The sequence below is a fragment of the Echiichthys vipera genome (genome assembly GCF_963691815.1).
Source record: "Echiichthys vipera genome assembly, chromosome: 17".
NCBI lineage: Eukaryota > Metazoa > Chordata > Actinopteri > Perciformes > Trachinidae > Echiichthys > Echiichthys vipera.
In genome coordinates, this window is record NC_139842.1 from 1,162,773 (window position 1) to 1,179,043 (window position 16,271).

Genomic DNA, 16,271 nt, shown 5'->3' on the forward strand with positions numbered 1-16,271 from the left:
ACGTTTATGCTCCTAGAGGACACTTTAGCACACGTTTATGCTCCTAGAGGACACTTTAGCACACATTTATGCTCCTAGAGGACACTTTAGCACACGTTTATGCTCGTAGAGGACACTTTAGCACACGTTTATGCTCCTAGAGGACACTTTAACACACATTTATGCTCCTAGAGGACACTTTAACACACGTTTATGCTCCTAGAGGACACTTTAACACACGTTTAGGCTCCTAGAGGACACTTTAACACACGTTTATGCTCCTAGAGGACACTTTAGCACACGTTTATGCTCCTAGAGGACACTTTAGCACACGTTTATGCTCCTAGAGGACACTTTAACACACGTTTATGCTCCTAGAGGACACTTTAACACACCTTTATGCTCCTAGAGGACACTTTAACACACGTTTATGCTCCTAGAGGACACTTTAACACACGTTTATGCTCCTAGAGGACACTTTAGCACACGTTTATGCTCCTAGAGGACACTTTAACACACGTTTATGCTCCTAGAGGACACTTTAACACACCTTTATGCTCCTAGAGGACACTTTAACACACCTTTATGCTCCTAGAGGACACTTTAACACACGTTTATGCTCCTAGAGGACACTTTAACACACGTTTATGCTCCTAGAGGACACTTTAACACACGTTTAGGCTCCTAGAGGACACTTTAACACACGTTTATGCTCCTAGAGGACACTTTAGCACACGTTTATGCTCCTAGAGGACACTTTAGCACACGTTTATACTCCTAGAGGACACTTTAACACACCTTTATGCTCCTAGAGGACACTTTAACACACGTTTATGCTCCTAGAGGACACTTTAGCACACGTTTATGCTCCTAGAGGACACTTTAGCACACGTTTATGCTCCTAGAGGACACTTTAACACACGTTTATGCTCCTAGAGGACACTTTAGCACACGTTTATGCTCCTAGAGGACACTTTAGCACACCTTTATGCTCCTAGAGGACACTTTAACACACGTTTATGCTCCTAGAGGACACTTTAACACACGTTTATGCTCCTAGAGGACACTTTAACACACGTTTAGGCTCCTAGAGGACACTTTAACACACGTTTATGCTCCTAGAGGACACTTTAGCACACGTTTATGCTCCTAGAGGACACTTTAGCACACGTTTATGCTCCTAGAGGACACTTTAACACGTTTGTAGCTGAGCAACATACATTCACGTTGTGCTTTTACTTTGAAATACAGAATCTCTTTTTCCGGTTGACAGTGACCAAAGCGCGGTCGTGACGTCATGTGACGTATCCAACAGCCTGAAGCGCGCGCCTCCCCTTTAACCGACTGAGTTATTTTTAGACTTTTATTCTCTGAGGTCACCGGAAGTCCACTTCCTCCGGGACGAAGACAAAAGAAAAGATGGAAATGAATTATTATATATAAAATAATTATATAATAAATTATTATATAATAAAGACACTAATATTTACTTCACGTGAACAGCGCGTCACATTAAACTAATGTTAAATTAAATATAAAATTAATTAATAAATTAATATATTTTTTTATTATTGTGATAAAATAGAAAATGTATTTGATTTAAGCGGAAAAATGTGTGAAAATGACGTTTAAAATAAAGTTTCTGCTGTAAAACCATAAAAAATATTAATAAATCTGTAAGGAAAAGAAAATACACGTTTGAATATAAAGAAAAATAAAAATCTATAAAATAAATACATGTTTAAATATAAAGATAAATCTATAAAATGATAAATAAATGTGGGAAGATAAATAATAATAAATAAAATAAATACATGTTTGAATATAAATAACAATCTTTATAATAAAATGATGTGGAAATATGAAGAACTGGCAAAATATTGAATAATAAGAATTTATTTGAATCTATTTGTGTGTTTGTATAAAATTGCATATATTATTTTTCTCTTCTGTATAAAAATCTGTTTATTTTCATCATTATTAAAATATACTTATTTTTATTTCTACATTTTTTAAATATACTTATTTTATTTTCAGCCTTAAATTGAATTTTTTTTAAATATTTATTATTTTATTTCAACTTTATATTTCCACATTTAACTCTTTAATTCTTTAATACAGATTAATTATTTAGGTCTGAACGAAACAAATAAAATAAATCAAATAAAAACAAACCAACTTTTTCTGTTTTTGTTCGTTTATTTCTCCAAAAATTATTTTTACGTTTCTGTACAAATGTTTTCTGTCGAAGACGCCGAACGTTCGAAACTCAACAAAACAAAAACATCATCTTCATCATCATCATCATCATCCTCCCTGTGTGTTTGTGAAGCTGCTGCCACAAAAACAAACAAACAAACAAACAAACAGTGAAGGTTCCAGGTGAAACGTTTGGACCCACGAGAAATTAAAGGAACTGGTGATTAAAGGAAGAACTGCACGGCATTCTGGGAAATTTGCTCGTTTGCCGTTTTTGTTCACATCTTTTTGTTTGTTGTTATTTATTCAACATGTGAACCTGCACCTGAACGCACCACGGAGCTCAGTCTGAACTGAGTTTAATGATAATAAAGTGAAAAACGACCGAACTGAACATGAAACAAAACATTTTAACTTCATCATGAACGAGTGAGAGAGACTCACACACACCCGCCGATGTATCGTCATTTACCGAGACACGTGAAAAACACAAAAATCGGACGAGTCAATAGCCCGATTTTTGCGTTTTTCACGTGTATCGTCTGCTGCGTTCTCTGGTTTTCCTGTCGTTACTCACAGACGGGCGTCCACAGGCGGCTCCGTGTCGCTGCAGACGCAGTTTTAAAGTTCAGTAAACGTTCAAATTGAGACTCGTAAGATTTGTTTTCATCGTTGTTTCGTTTTTATGACGTAAAAAAGAGAAAATCATCTCAAGAAATTCTGCATTCGTTCGTGTTTATGAACCAAACAAACAGAAAACAATCATCGACCGAACAGTTTCACAATAAAGCTGCGGAATATTCCTTTAATTAATCGACGGTTCACTTTATAAAACCTCAAATGTTTTGTTTTATTCGACCAAACGTCCAAAAATGTTCTGTGAACTGTTAAAAAACAAACCAACAAATCAAAGAAAAGCAGAAAAAAATCTCATATTTGAAAAGATTTTTCTGTCGTTTTATTTTGAAAAATTACGTCAGTTGGTCGGTTAGTTGTTCTCTAAGTCACGAGTTGGAAACGAGAACATTTATTCGCTGTTTTCAGAACTTTTATCGTCAAAAACAACAAAATAATCCTGATGAACTTTTCAGAAAAGTTCCTTTAATCATGAAAACAGAGAAATCCCGACGTCAGCGAACGTCTCACGGCGGTTTGATGAAAGTTTTAATTTATTAATAATTTTATTTGGCAAAAAGAAAAATAACACGACTGCGGAATGATGTTTACAGAACAACGCATCAAATAAAATAAAATAATAAAAATAAAAATACAGTTGGCAAAATGAAACCTCAAACGTCGTTTTCGCTCCTGAACGCCTCAAACTTTTGCACGAACTCGTGAAATAAACGAAAGTTTTCACGTAAATACGCATTTTTACGAACGCACCCGAACATTCTGTCACCGTCAGTGCAGACGAGGTAGACGTGACGACGGCCGACAGCACCCGAACGCACCGCGGTGGCGTCCTCCTGCAGGTGGCGCCGCCGCCGCCGCAGGAAGTGACCCGTGACCTCGGCTCAGTCACAACGAGGAGCCTTTAAACAGAAACCACAAAGTGTTCAATATTTAATAAATCAACAGAAATAAATGAGAAAATATAGAAATTATTTTATAAAATCAATTCAATTAATAAAACCTGAAATTATTTTAATGAAGTTTCTTTTTGTATTTTAATTTAAAATAATTGTATTTAATCGTTTTTTAAAGTTTCATAACGTCTCTTTTTATGACGACTGCATTTCAAAATAAAACAAAATTAAAAATTAAATAAAAAGTCAAATTTGTAGTGAAATAAAAATGAGTTTGATTCTGAAAAAACATTTTAAAATTTGTAGTTTTTATTCTTTTCTTCCCAAATAAAAAGGTTCATTCAGATGTTTTATTGATTTTAAAATGAGTATTTGTGTAATTAAATAATATTTAATCTTGAATTATTTAATATTGGACACTTTGGGGCTGAATATATTTCCATAAAGTTTTCAATATTAAATAAATAAAAAATAAATGTGTAAAATTAAACTAAACCTGAACTTTTTTTTTTAATCAAATGTTTTGTGGAAGTTTATTTTTTATTTACATTTAAAAAAAATGCTCAAATAAAACAAAAATGACAAAAAAACAAAAAATAAATCAAATATTAAGAATAAAAATCAAAAAATCACAAATAAAACTTTAAATTGTTTTAATAAAAACACTTTAAAGTTAAAAAACGTCAGAAATGAGTTGAGTTTGGATCATTGACGTCACTAATGTTGCTTCATTTAAATATTTGACCCCTTTATCTCCTTCTTTATAACGACGTTTTAAATCATCTGATAAAATAAAACAATAAAATAATAAAATAATATTGAACTCTTTGTGGCTTCGTGTTTTCGAGGTGAAATCTTTTGACGTAAAAATATGAAATAAAAGATAAAAAATGGCACCGGACGCTGAGGAAACGCTGCACGTTTTAATACTGGCTCAAAGTCAAAGGCAGGCCCAGAGGCATGCTGGGAAACGCAGTCCTGCTCACACACGTGACCACGGTAACGCTGCTCTTCCTCCACCTGGTGGTTCAAACAGGAACTACACGTTTAAAAAAAGAGCGGGAAACAGAAAAGTGACGCTGCAGCGGAGGGAAGGAGGACGACGAGCATCGAGCCGCCGTGTTTCTCCTGCGTCAGCGTGTTTCTGTGCACAGGAAGTGTCCGGGCGGCGCCACGTTCAAAGGCGTCCCCCAGAAACACAGAGCGTCCTCACAAACGCGTCTGTGCGCGAAGGTCCAAACACTGACTCTGTTCACGTTCATCGGATCTACAGATGCACACACACACGCATGCACGCACACACGCACGCTCTCGCGCACACACACACACACACGCACGCACACACACACACACACACACACACACGCTTCAGAGGGCTTTGTTTGCCTCTCACATATTTCCATAAATCCGCTCCATGAGTCAGTCGGCTGGCTCCCCGTCTCTGGGATGATTGGCGTGTGGCCCCCAGACCCGTGGCGTCCGTGCCTCAGACCCACGTTTGACCAACAACGAAGTCGTCGCCGTGTATATCGACTCCTAACGCTGTTGTGAACATTTCAAGATGTTTGTGTTTGATGCAAATTCTCGTTTAACAGCTGAAAGTTTGTGAGGACGCAGCTGACGGGAGGTAAAGGTCACGAGAGACCCGCGACCCCCGAGGCGTTTAAGGAGATTAAAGGTTAAAGAGTGAACGGCTCGTTACGAGTGTGAACCGTTTAAAGTCCAGTTCACACAAAAGAGTCGTGACGAGTCCCGTTTGCACGTGCAGCGCTCTGAGACCTGCTAACACCAAGGAGACGCGACGGGGTTCATCTCCATAGCAACGCCTCTGTTCTTCTGTCCTAATCTCCGACTTCTCAGGTTTTTTGCAGCATCATAAAATATAAACGAGGACAGAGACGCTGAGGAACGCTACAGCTGCGTTTCCATGGAGATGAAACAGAGAAAATACCGTTTAATTTCCCTGATTCTCTGCTTCGCTCTGGATCACGGCGCTCGCTCGACCCTTACTCTCTCTCTCTCTCCGGGCGCAATCACACTGTCCTTCCGCACCGCGCCAAAACAGGTTTATCGGGTCAAGCCGAGTGCGTTTGACCAGTGTGAGTGCAACTGCTCCGCGCATAACTGTGGCACGCTTGCCGTCCACGGCCCGTTTGGGAGAGGTGGGCTTTAGTAAAGCACGTTTGCACGTGTACGAGCACGAGCGTGCGCACGTGTACGAGCACGAGGCCTACGGCGGTTCTGAGGTCATTTCCTGTGCGCCTGTTGGGACGTAGAAAAAAGAAGGAGGGACCATGCGCGGACATTTCAAACAATGGCGGTGAAAGGTTCACGTTGGTGTGATGCGGAGGTGGAGTGTTTACTGCAGATTTGGTCGATGAAAAGATTCAAAAACAGTCGACAAGACGCACAAAAACTCCGAGGTCTACGGAAAGATCTGGAAACAAAGCCACGCATCGCCATGACGTCATCAATGCGTGTGACGTGTTACGGCGTGATGACGTATAGGCAGCAAGAAGCATTCTCCGAGGCCCAGGTAGTGTGAGTACAAACGGGCCTGGAGGGGGGGACAAGGACCCTAAAGCACGGGGCACGGGACGCACGCACAGTGGGAGGGCGCCGTCCGTCTCTCTCTGAGCCTCAGATCGATTGACTGGCTGTTGTAACCGGTGACGTGTGTGACGTTGAAAGCAGCCGCTGGAGATTTGATGACTTGAATCTCTGGAGACTCAGTTTCTCTGTGAATCTTCGGTCTGAACTGAACTTTACGAGAGTTTGGGGAGTTTTCTTTAGGTCCTGTCGCTTTAAACGAGGTCGTTTTGAGGCGTTAATGTCATTAACGTCTCAGTTTGGTGAAAGCTTGAATCCAAACGGTGCACGGTGGAAAAGAACAGGAAGAAAGCGTTTGATTTGACAGTCTTGAGTTTATTTTGCTTAGTTTTGACGCAGGACTCGCTGCTGGAGCTCGTCTCTCAGCTGCAGATGATCTGATGAAAACAGCAAACAAGCCTCAAGCTTCCCTCGCCGCCGCCGCTTCAGCCGCCGCCGCCCCTTTAAGACGACGTAAAGGGCGCCGCGGGTTCAGCCCCACAGAGATGGCAGTGTTTCTTTAATTGTCATGTACAGAATCTTATTTAAGCTCTACCAATAAAAAGAAATGTGTTTCCAGGAAGTCTTCGTCTCGGTCGACGCCGCACGCCAATGTCTCCAACGCTCCGGAAAAAACAAACAAACAAAAAAAGTGTTTACAACTGACTGTTATTTACATAGTTACAGTGGTTCTTAAAAGCACCGCGGGCCGAGTGGAAGCTCCACAACTGTCGTGGGATCGAAACCCGCTCCGACGCTCGCGCTGCTGCGACGGTTCACGACCGTGCGACAGATTCGACCCGACGCAAAATGAACAAACACACTTTTGTTGTTGTTGTTGTTGTTGGACTCGTTCGTTTCGCAGCACGTGGCTCATTTTTGTTTCCATCCCTGTTCCTGTGCAACTCTTTAACCGTGTGGAGGAAGAGGTCGACAGTGATGTGTAATACTCCGGATCGACCACAGACTGTGGAAAAGAGATGTTCCCTCTCATGTCCAGCAGGGGGCGACTCCACCGGCTCCACACAGAAGCGTGATTGTGTAGAAGTCAATGAGAAAATGAGTCTGAACTTCTCGTGGTTTATTTCCTTAGTAAATGTTTTCCTGATGAGTTCGTGTCTCAGTCTCTAGTTTCAAGTCTTCTTCAGTTCAGCGTGATGTTCATTTAGAGTCAAACGGACGAGAGCGCAGGGGGCGCTATGGGGCGGGGCTACACAGCCACCTGTCAATCAACATTTAAGTGTATCCATGGCAACGGTGGACATTAAAATAGTGAATAAGTGAACTTGTTTTTGGGCATCGTCTGTGTTAAAGTCTGGGACGTTTGTGTCTCTGAAAAATCAGCGTGCTAACGTTGCTAACGACGCTAACGTTAGCTGGTAACTGGAGATAGGGCGGCGTATTTGTAGAGTTTAGCTTAGCGTCATTGAAGCGACGCTGGCTTCCCGCTCCGCCCTCTCGCCCAAATATGACCACATCCGGGATGGTGACGGTCAAAGCGCTCAGAACCGTCGTCCACACACCGTGAGGCGTCCATCTCTTTCACACAGTCTGTGGGAGCGAGCTAAAAACATAAAGAAGAGACTTCCTCTCTTTCTTGGCGTGCGTCAGAAACACTCGAAGAAAGGAGACGTTGGACTCTTCACTGAAAACCTGTTTGGTGCCGTTTTACTCTTAAAATCGGCTAAAAGCGAACACCCTCCTCTCTGTGGCGGCGCCGTCTGAGGAGTCGGGCGGTTTCACGAGTAAGAGAGGTGCGAGCCGTTAGAAATGTGAGAAGTGACCGACGTGCTCCGGCTCAGCCCGCCGTCGCTCCCCCCGCCGCCCCCCGGCCCTCCGGAGGCCGTCCTCCTCAGAGGCTGGGGGCTGTTCCTTAGGGCCATGAGGCCGGGGCCCCTGATGCTCAGGCCGCCGCCGCCGTAGCCTCCCTGTGACGATGACGAAGAAGAGGCGGAGGAGGGAGGAGAGGAGGAGGACATGGGGGGAGGTGGCGGCGGGGGAGGCAGGAGAGCCAAGGACTGGGAGGAGGCGTGGGTGGCGAGGTGGTGGCGGTGGTGGTGGACCTGGGAGTGAAGGGGGTATTGGCCGCCGACGCCACCGCTGCCGCCGCCCACCCACTCTCTGGCCCGGTCGCGCTCCCGGCTGTCGTGGGTCTCGCGGTAGAGCTGCGGCGTGCTCTGGTGGTGCTGGTAGTGCTGAGGGAGGTAGTGCTGCTGCTGCTGCTGCTGCTGCTGGTGATGGTGGTGGTGGTGGGAGACGGCGTGGGAGACAGCGTGGGAGGAGTGGGAGGAGGCGTGCGAGGAGTGGGAGGAGGCGTGGGAGGCGTGCGAGGAGTGGGAGGCGTGCGAGGAGACGTGGCCCCGGCTGCTCTTGTGCATCTCGCTGTCCCTGCCGAGGCCGTGGGACGAGCTGATGGACTCGGCGCGGCTGAAGCCTCCCCCGCCGTGGTTCTGACTGCGCCAGGACGGCGTCGCCACAGAGTTCTGCACGCTGTGGGTCCAGTGGCTGCCGGACCGAGGGACGGGCCGGGAGGGCCACCCGCTGGAGCCCGAGGACGGGCTGGGGGTCGGGTAGCCCTGGTTGAAGGCCTCGGCCGGGATGCCGCTCAGCGCCATGTTGCTGAAGCCGAGGCGCATGCTCTCCGAGTCGAAGGCCTCGATCTCGTGGGCCTGGCGCTCGAGCAGCGTCCGGATTCGCTCGGAGCGTTCGTTCTGCAGCGAGAGCATCTCCTCCTCGATCTGAAAACACACGAGCACATGGTCAGGGGATCGAACACACGACGCTTTTCTGCCTCATATGAAAATAAACTATTTAAAAGACATCGTTTTGAACTTTTTTACTATTTTACAACAATTTATAGAGAAAATAATGAAAGAAAGGAGAGGAACGCCATTCAAACGCACGCCCACATGGCTACGCTGCTCCTGGATGCTAACATCACTTTCATCTGCACTTAGCTGCAATGGCTAACGCTAACGGCTAACGCTAACTGTCAGTCAAACTCCTCTAATCCTTGTTTTGATGCTGTGATTTTCTGGAGGGGACGGGTTCAAACAGGCTCAAACAGACTCCGCTCTCCTGGAGCTACTGGGCCGGGTCTGACCAACCTGGCAACCCCACTGCTAGACTTCTTTTTTGTTGTTGCTCATTCTCCAGATTCAACCTTTGACCTGTGTGTTTGGTGGACGTACCCGTTGCTCCAGCAGCGCCCGGCGGATGGACACCCTCTGCTCCAGGTCCTTCACCTCCCTCTCGTGCTGCGTGTCCGTGTGGATCTTGATCTTGCTCTGGTACGCGTTGAGCAGCTCCAGCTCCTGCTGCAGCTGCATCCTCAGCACCTGGTACTCGGCCTCCTGGGTCTCGTCCAGACGCAGCTGTGGGAGCAGAAGCACGGGGGCGAGCGGCGGCGTCAGAGGAGGTCAGCTCAGAGGTGACGTGCAGAAACATTTCATCTATTTTTTAGTCTTTCACAGCGACTGTGAGAGAAACACGTCCCTCACTGTGGCGTTAGACGCACAGATATCAGAACGTCGGCATTAATTATTGATTAAATCTATTTATTAATATAAATCCATCTATTTATTTACATACCTATTTAATTTTCCCTTTTATTCATTTATTTTTATTCATTTTTAACTGTGTAATTATTATTTATTTTAAGTTCTCTGACGTGTTTTAAGTGTATTTATTATTTATTTGACATGTTTTAAGTGTATTTACTGGTTCTTTGATGTGTTTTAAGTGTATTTACTGGTTCTCTGATGTGTTTTAAGTGTATTTACTGGTTCTCTGATGTGTTTTAAGTGTATTTACTGGTTCTCTGATGTGTTTTAAGTGTATTTACTGGTTCTTTGATGTGTTTTAAGTGTATTTACTGGTTCTCTGATGTGTTTTAAGTGTATTTACTGGTTCTTTGATGTGTTTTAAGTGTATTTACTGGTTCTCTGACGTGTTTTAAGTGTATTTACTGGTTCTCTGACGTGTTTTAAGTGTATTTACTGGTTCTCTGACGTGTTTTAAGTGTATTTACTGGTTCTCTGATGTGTTTTAAGTGTATTTACTGGTTCTTTGATGTGTTTTAAGTGTATTTACTGGTTCTTTGACATGTTTTAAGTGTATTTACTGGTTCTTTGACATGTTTTAAGTGTATTTACTGGTTCTTTGATGTGTTTTAAGTGTATTTACTGGTTCTTTGACGTGTTTTAAGTGTATTTACTGGTTCTTTGATGTGTTTTAAGTGTATTTACTGGTTCTCTGATGTGTTTTAAGTGTATTTACTGGTTCTCTGGGTGGTGTAGGTGCAGCAGGTGCGCGGGGGTTTCCTTGCCTTACTCACAGCCTGTGTGGACAGCATGTCGTTGATGGAGTGGTCGTACTGCTCGGCCAGGATGGCCAGCTTACGTGTTTGCTCCTCTTTGAGGCGTTTGAGGACGGCCTTGTGGTCGGATTTGGGAGTGCTCTCCAGCAGGTGGTTCCTCAGGGCTTTGTACTGACGGGTCTGGATCTTACAGGTCTCCTGGAACTGACGCTTGATCTGCAGCTCTTTGGACTGAAACAATCACACAGTACCAAAGTTATTCTACAAGATTTGGGATTTTTCGTTGCTAAAACTGTTGTTACGAGGCCGTCGGTTCCTCCTGACGTCCCTGCTCCAATCACTCAAACACAGTATTGCCCAGATCTCAGGTTTTCCACCGACCTTGAGGCTCTTGGGCTGCTGCCGGACCTCCATGGTGTGTTTCTGCCTCAGCTCCTGCTCGCGCCGCTTGTTGTACTCCATCTGGTTGGTCAGTTCGGTCTGGTGTTGCGTTCGGATCAGGTCGGCCCGCGTCCGCTGCACCGAGCCCAGCTGCCTGAACTCCAGCTCCTGGGTGGACTCGTGGTGCCGCAGCAGCATGGCGCACTCCAGGTCCTTCTGGGTCTGCTTCTTGTTCAGGTCCTGGTGGAGGACGAGACGAGGGGGTCAGTGGGAACACGGGAGGAGACGGAGAAGAAGGAAAATACAGATTACAGGTGTGAAACTGTGTCCTGATCTACCGTATTTTCCGCACTATAAGTTGCACCTAAAAAACCTTCAAATGTCTCAAAGGCCGACAGTGCGCCTTATAATCCGGTGCTCCTTATATATGGACCAATATTGAACCACAACAGGTCTCCAACTACGGTGAGCAGCCACCGACTCTATTTTCCCCGTAGAAGAAGTAACGCGCGGTGCATGTTGAGATATACGACTGCGTGAAGCGTGCCGTTTCATTTCCATGTGTGTGTTTGTGTAAAGAGCCCAAAATGGCTCCTGTTAAGAGACACGCTTACGACGCAGAGTTTACACTCAAGGCCATTAGTCACGCAGTAGAACACGGGAATAGAGCAGCAGCCAGAGAGTTGAACATGAACCAATCAATGGTGCCGAAGTGGAGGAAGCAACAAGACGACCTCCCCTGGCTGTTGTGTTGACGTTCCCTTTAGAGCAGCTCCATCTAATGGATGCAGAACGTAACCCCAGCCTCCACTGTAGCGTCTGTTCTATACACCTTATAATGTGCTGCGCCTTATAGTGCGGAAAATACGGTAATTAACTCCGGCAGAGAGAGTCTCCCGGCTGCACTCGTGGTTAAAGGCGGCCGTCGAGCGCTCGTCACGTCTCTGGTGCAGAACCTCGAGCGGCCGTACCTCTCGCAGCAGGTCCTGCTCCAGGTTGTGGCGAGCCAGCAGCATCTTCCTCTTGTACTGACGACACTGCAGCTCGTAGTACTGCCGCTGCCTCCGCAGCAGGCTGGCCTCCTCCTCCGCCTGCATCTGCTGCAGACACTCCTTCTGACGGATCAACCACTCCTGCTTCTCTCGCTTCGGAGTCGACTGGTTCTCACTCAGCTCCTGTGTAGAAAAGAAGGAGACCAGATAAGAACCAATGCTCAAAACACTGATGAATACTTTTCCAGGACGCGCTCTGACCTCTTTCAGCTGGTCCTTGCGTTGGCGGTACTGACGTTTCTGGGACTCCAGTAAACTGGTCAGTTCTTTCTTCTGCTGGCCCAGAATGTGCTGCTGGAACTTCTTCTCTTCTGTCAGCGCAGCTTTCGTCTGCGGTGGGACACAAACATGGTCGAGGTGAAGGCGCGTTCACAAACAAAGCCAATGTACAGACGCGACTTCAAACGTTTCGCATTACAGGATGGAGGCCTGTCCCAAAACCTCCAACACACGGGTTGAAAACTTTTCTGGCGGGTCGTGTGAACATGTGTCTGTCCTGTTATTGATCTGCTTCACTATGAACGTCAGTTAGCACTGGTTAGCACTAGCATAACAGCAGAGTAGACGAGCTGCAGTCCTGAAGACTCCCATGGACCCCGGTCGTTTGTCCCCGGCTGCTCTCTTGTTGGGTTCATGATATCGTCATTCACGCATTTGGAGCGATGGTCCAAATACGGTCGGCTGGTCCGTTTATGCAGCGTGCAGGGAAATGTTACGGAATCCTTTGCTGTGTCCAAAATCACACACTGCCGCCCTGCACTTTCCCATCAACGCTTCTGACTCAGCACATCGCCAAAAATATTTACATTATAAAGTGAATGTAGTTGTTGAGGAAGTTGAGTGTCCATCGATCCACACTCAGCCGTTTGGGCGTTTTCAAAGCCTGTTTGAGGGTGGAAGTGCGCGATTTGAGACACAGCAAGTGACCTAAGCAGCTGAACACAGCCACGTTAGCTGCCTAACATGCTAACGTTAGCTTTAACAGGTTAATTTCCAAAAGTGTCCAAACTCACAGCTTACAGTGTGAGCCTGTGTGTAGCAGCAATACCGATAGGAAGTCAGGATTTTTCTACAGAGACAAATTCAGGAAATTTGGAGAAAACTCTCACAGCAAGCGACACGCTAGCGTTCAGAGCTGAGCACAGCCGACCCAGACGTTTAACACGACTATAGAACAATATAGGCACATTGATAGGTCAGGAAAGATGGAAAAGCAGAATAGGTCCTCTTTAACATGCAGCCTGTTGGTACCTCTTTCTCCAGGATGGCCTGGTGCTTCTTGGACAGTTTGTCTGCCTCGGTGGAGAAGCTGTTCCTCTGGTTCTCCAGCTCCTTGTCCAGTTTCAGCTGGTGCTCGTCCATCTCCGCCTTCAACTTGTTCTCCAGCCCCATCAGCTGCTTCTGGTGCTGCCGCCGCATCCGTTTGTACCCGGACATCTGCTCCCGCAGCGCCGAGCCCTGCTCGTGCTCCTGGATCTGACGGGTCACCTGCAGGAGGGAGGAGATGGACGGGTGAAGGCGGCGAACATGTCCCAAAACACACCGACTGAGACGCAGACAGTTTTATTATTTATCACAGAGACGAAGCACATTAAGCCCCGCCCACATCTATTCACAAAACGTTCCCACAACAACAAGCAGGGAGGAGGAGGGAGACTGACCAATGAGGCAGTTCGGATGGTGGCGAAGTGGTCACGGTTACGGTAATACGCTCGACGGCGTCCGGCTGACGGAGCCTGAGGTTGGTCCATCTCTGGCTGGTACGGATCATCGTAGATGTTATCCTGACCCTGAGGAGGAGGAAGAGAAAGAGGAAGAAGAAGAAGAAGAAGAAGGAGAAGAGGAGGAGGACAGGAGAGAGGGGCAGAGTCAGGCACGTTTTTATCACATGAACCCAGATTTAAAAAACAATTTTTAAAACTGTAGATAATTCTGTGAGCAAGGAGCAGTGAGGAGCTGCAGCAGGAGGCCCAGTAAAGGAGGAACTGCAGGAGGAGGCCCAGTGACAGAGGAGCTGCAGGAGGAGGCCCAGTGACAGAGGAACTGCAGGAGGAGGCCCAGTGACTGAGGAACTGCAGGAGGAGGCCCAGTGACTGAGGAGCTGCAGGAGGAGGCCCAGTGACTGAGGAGCTGCAGGAGGAGGCCCAGTGACTGAGGAGCTGCAGGAGGAGGCCCAGTGACTGAGGAGCTGCAGGAGGAGGCCCAGTGACTGAGGAGCTGCAGGAGGAGGCCCAGTGACTGAGGAGCTGCAGGAGGAGGCCCAGTGACTGAGGAGCTGCAGGAGGAGGCCCAGTGACTGAGGAGCTGCAGGAGGAGGCCCAGTGACTGAGGAGCTGCAGGAGGAGGCCCAGTGACGGAGGAGCTGCAGGAGGAGACCCAGTGACTGAGGAGCTGCAGGAGGAGGCCCAGTGACTGAGGAGCTGCAGGAGGAGGCCCAGTGACTGAGGAGCTGCAGGAGGAGGCCCAGTGACTGAGGAGCTGCAGGAGGAGGCCCAGTGACGGAGGAGCTGCAGGAGGAGGCCCAGTGACGGGGTGCTTACCATGGGTCTGTGGATGATGGAGCTGTTGGAGGTGACGGTGTGCTCGCCCTCCTGCATCATGGCCATCTCGCTGCTGCTGTCGTCGGAGGCGTCGGCCAGACTGTTGACGGAGCTGCTCTGGGAGCTGGCGGAGATAGACATGCTGGGCACCGACTGGGAGCTCTCCATGCTGTTGACGGTGCCCGTCCGCAGCAGGTACTGCTCCACCTCCTGACACACACGCACACACACACAGGGTTGAGCACCGTACTCATCATCAAGTAGAACATAAAAGTAAATAAACGGCCGTCATCCTCCCCTCTCTGCCCTCTCCTCACCTCCTCGTCCTCCCCGCCCTCGGACACAGGGCCGTTCTGCTGCGTCTCCTGGAAGAGGATCTTCTTCATCTTGCGGTACTGCAGGTTGTCCAGCTCTCTCACTGCGTCCTTGGTTCGTGCGATCAGGTCCATGATGACCGTCAGCGGACGCTCGCGGCACAAGAAGCGATGCTGCGGAAGGGAAGAGACCAGGCACGCGTGAGCACGGAGGCACTGAACAGGACGGAAATGTTTGGGTAGAGAAAGGGACGCGTTCTCACGTTCAGCAGCACGTCGGAGGTAGGACGGTCCTGGGGAATCTTCTGGAGGCAAGAGTCAACAAAGTTGCGGAAGGAATCAGACCTGCGGAGAAATACGGGATAATGTTATTGAAGAGATCAGAATATTCAGCTCATTTCTTAATCTGCGGCTCCGACCCTCCGGTAACGAACACGCCGAAATTAGCGCCGGTGGAAAAACACATCTGGTGTTTAGGTTCTTCACCGTACAGGTTCAAACTCATCCTGTCTGAACACGAGCGTCTGTAAAACACGTGGTGATATTCAGGCAAATCCTCTTTAAACAGAGTTTCTGTGGTTTTTTAACATGGAGGCGTCTGAAGAAGCTCTGAGCACTTCTTTAGATCATCGATTCTGTCCTTTAGTTTCCCGTTTAGTTCGTTTCCTGATATCAGGACGCTCCGGAGCACGCACGCGGTGAAAGGAGGTGACGCAGCGTGGAGATCCAGTAAGCACTCCCACTGTGCCTCCGTACCGTGCCCCAGCACGTGTCACGGCTAAAGTCTGGGTCCTTTGACCAGTGTGAGTGCAACCGTACCACGTCTAGGAGCGGCACGCTTGGGAGAGGTGGGCTTTAGTAAAGCACGTTTGCACGTGTACAAGCACGAGCGTGCGCACGTGTACGAGCACGAGGCCTACGGCGGTTCTGAGGTCATTTCCTGTGCACCTGTTGGGACGTAGAAAAAAGAAGGAGGGACCATGCGCGGACATTTCAAACAATGGCGGTGAAAGGTTCACGTTGGTGTGATGCGGAGGTGGAGTGTTTACTGCAGATTTAATAATACATTTAAACATACACTGACTGTGTATGTTACATCTTTACCTACGTACGTAGCTCATAAGTGAATGAACTCCAAACAGAGACGTGTAAAGGCACAGCATTAACAGACAACAGGAACAAGAGCTTCCCTTCACAGAGGGTTGACAGAAACGTGATAAAATGATCATTATGAGAAGGAGAAAAGCTCTCACCAGTGGTTGGACTGAAGGATGGGGCTTTCATTCTGAGCGATGTGATATAAGGCACTCATAGCATTCATATTGAACAGCGGGGGCTTCCTCTCCGCTGTGGAAAAGAGCACCGCGTTA

The 16,271-nt window shown here is 47.2% G+C and overlaps 1 protein-coding gene across 4 annotated transcripts in view; it reads right to left on the reverse strand.

Moving 5' to 3' along the window:
• Positions 1-6,196: 6,196 nt before the first annotated feature.
• Positions 6,197-16,271, reverse strand: part of taok2a (TAO kinase 2a) — a 21,132-nt gene continuing 11,057 nt past the window's right edge. The window contains exons 9-20 of one of the 4 annotated variants that reach the window (XM_083931337.1): positions 16,155-16,248; positions 15,165-15,246; positions 14,905-15,075; positions 14,588-14,797; positions 13,709-13,837; positions 13,299-13,535; positions 12,249-12,377; positions 11,967-12,170; positions 10,996-11,235; positions 10,633-10,845; positions 9,488-9,670; positions 6,197-9,034 (exon numbers count right to left, since the gene is read on the reverse strand). In XM_083931337.1, coding sequence (XP_083787463.1) covers positions 8,036-9,034; positions 9,488-9,670; positions 10,633-10,845; positions 10,996-11,235; positions 11,967-12,170; positions 12,249-12,377; positions 13,299-13,535; positions 13,709-13,837; positions 14,588-14,797; positions 14,905-15,075; positions 15,165-15,246; positions 16,155-16,248 — 2,891 coding nt within the window. In that variant the 3' untranslated portion in view covers positions 6,197-8,035. Of the gene's footprint in view, positions 9,035-9,487; positions 9,671-10,623; positions 10,846-10,995; positions 11,236-11,966; positions 12,171-12,248; positions 12,378-13,298; positions 13,536-13,708; positions 14,798-14,904; positions 15,076-15,164; positions 15,247-16,154; positions 16,249-16,271 lie in introns of all 4 variants that reach the window. The other 3 variants (XM_083931336.1, XM_083931335.1, XM_083931334.1) reach the window with 3 other exon arrangements.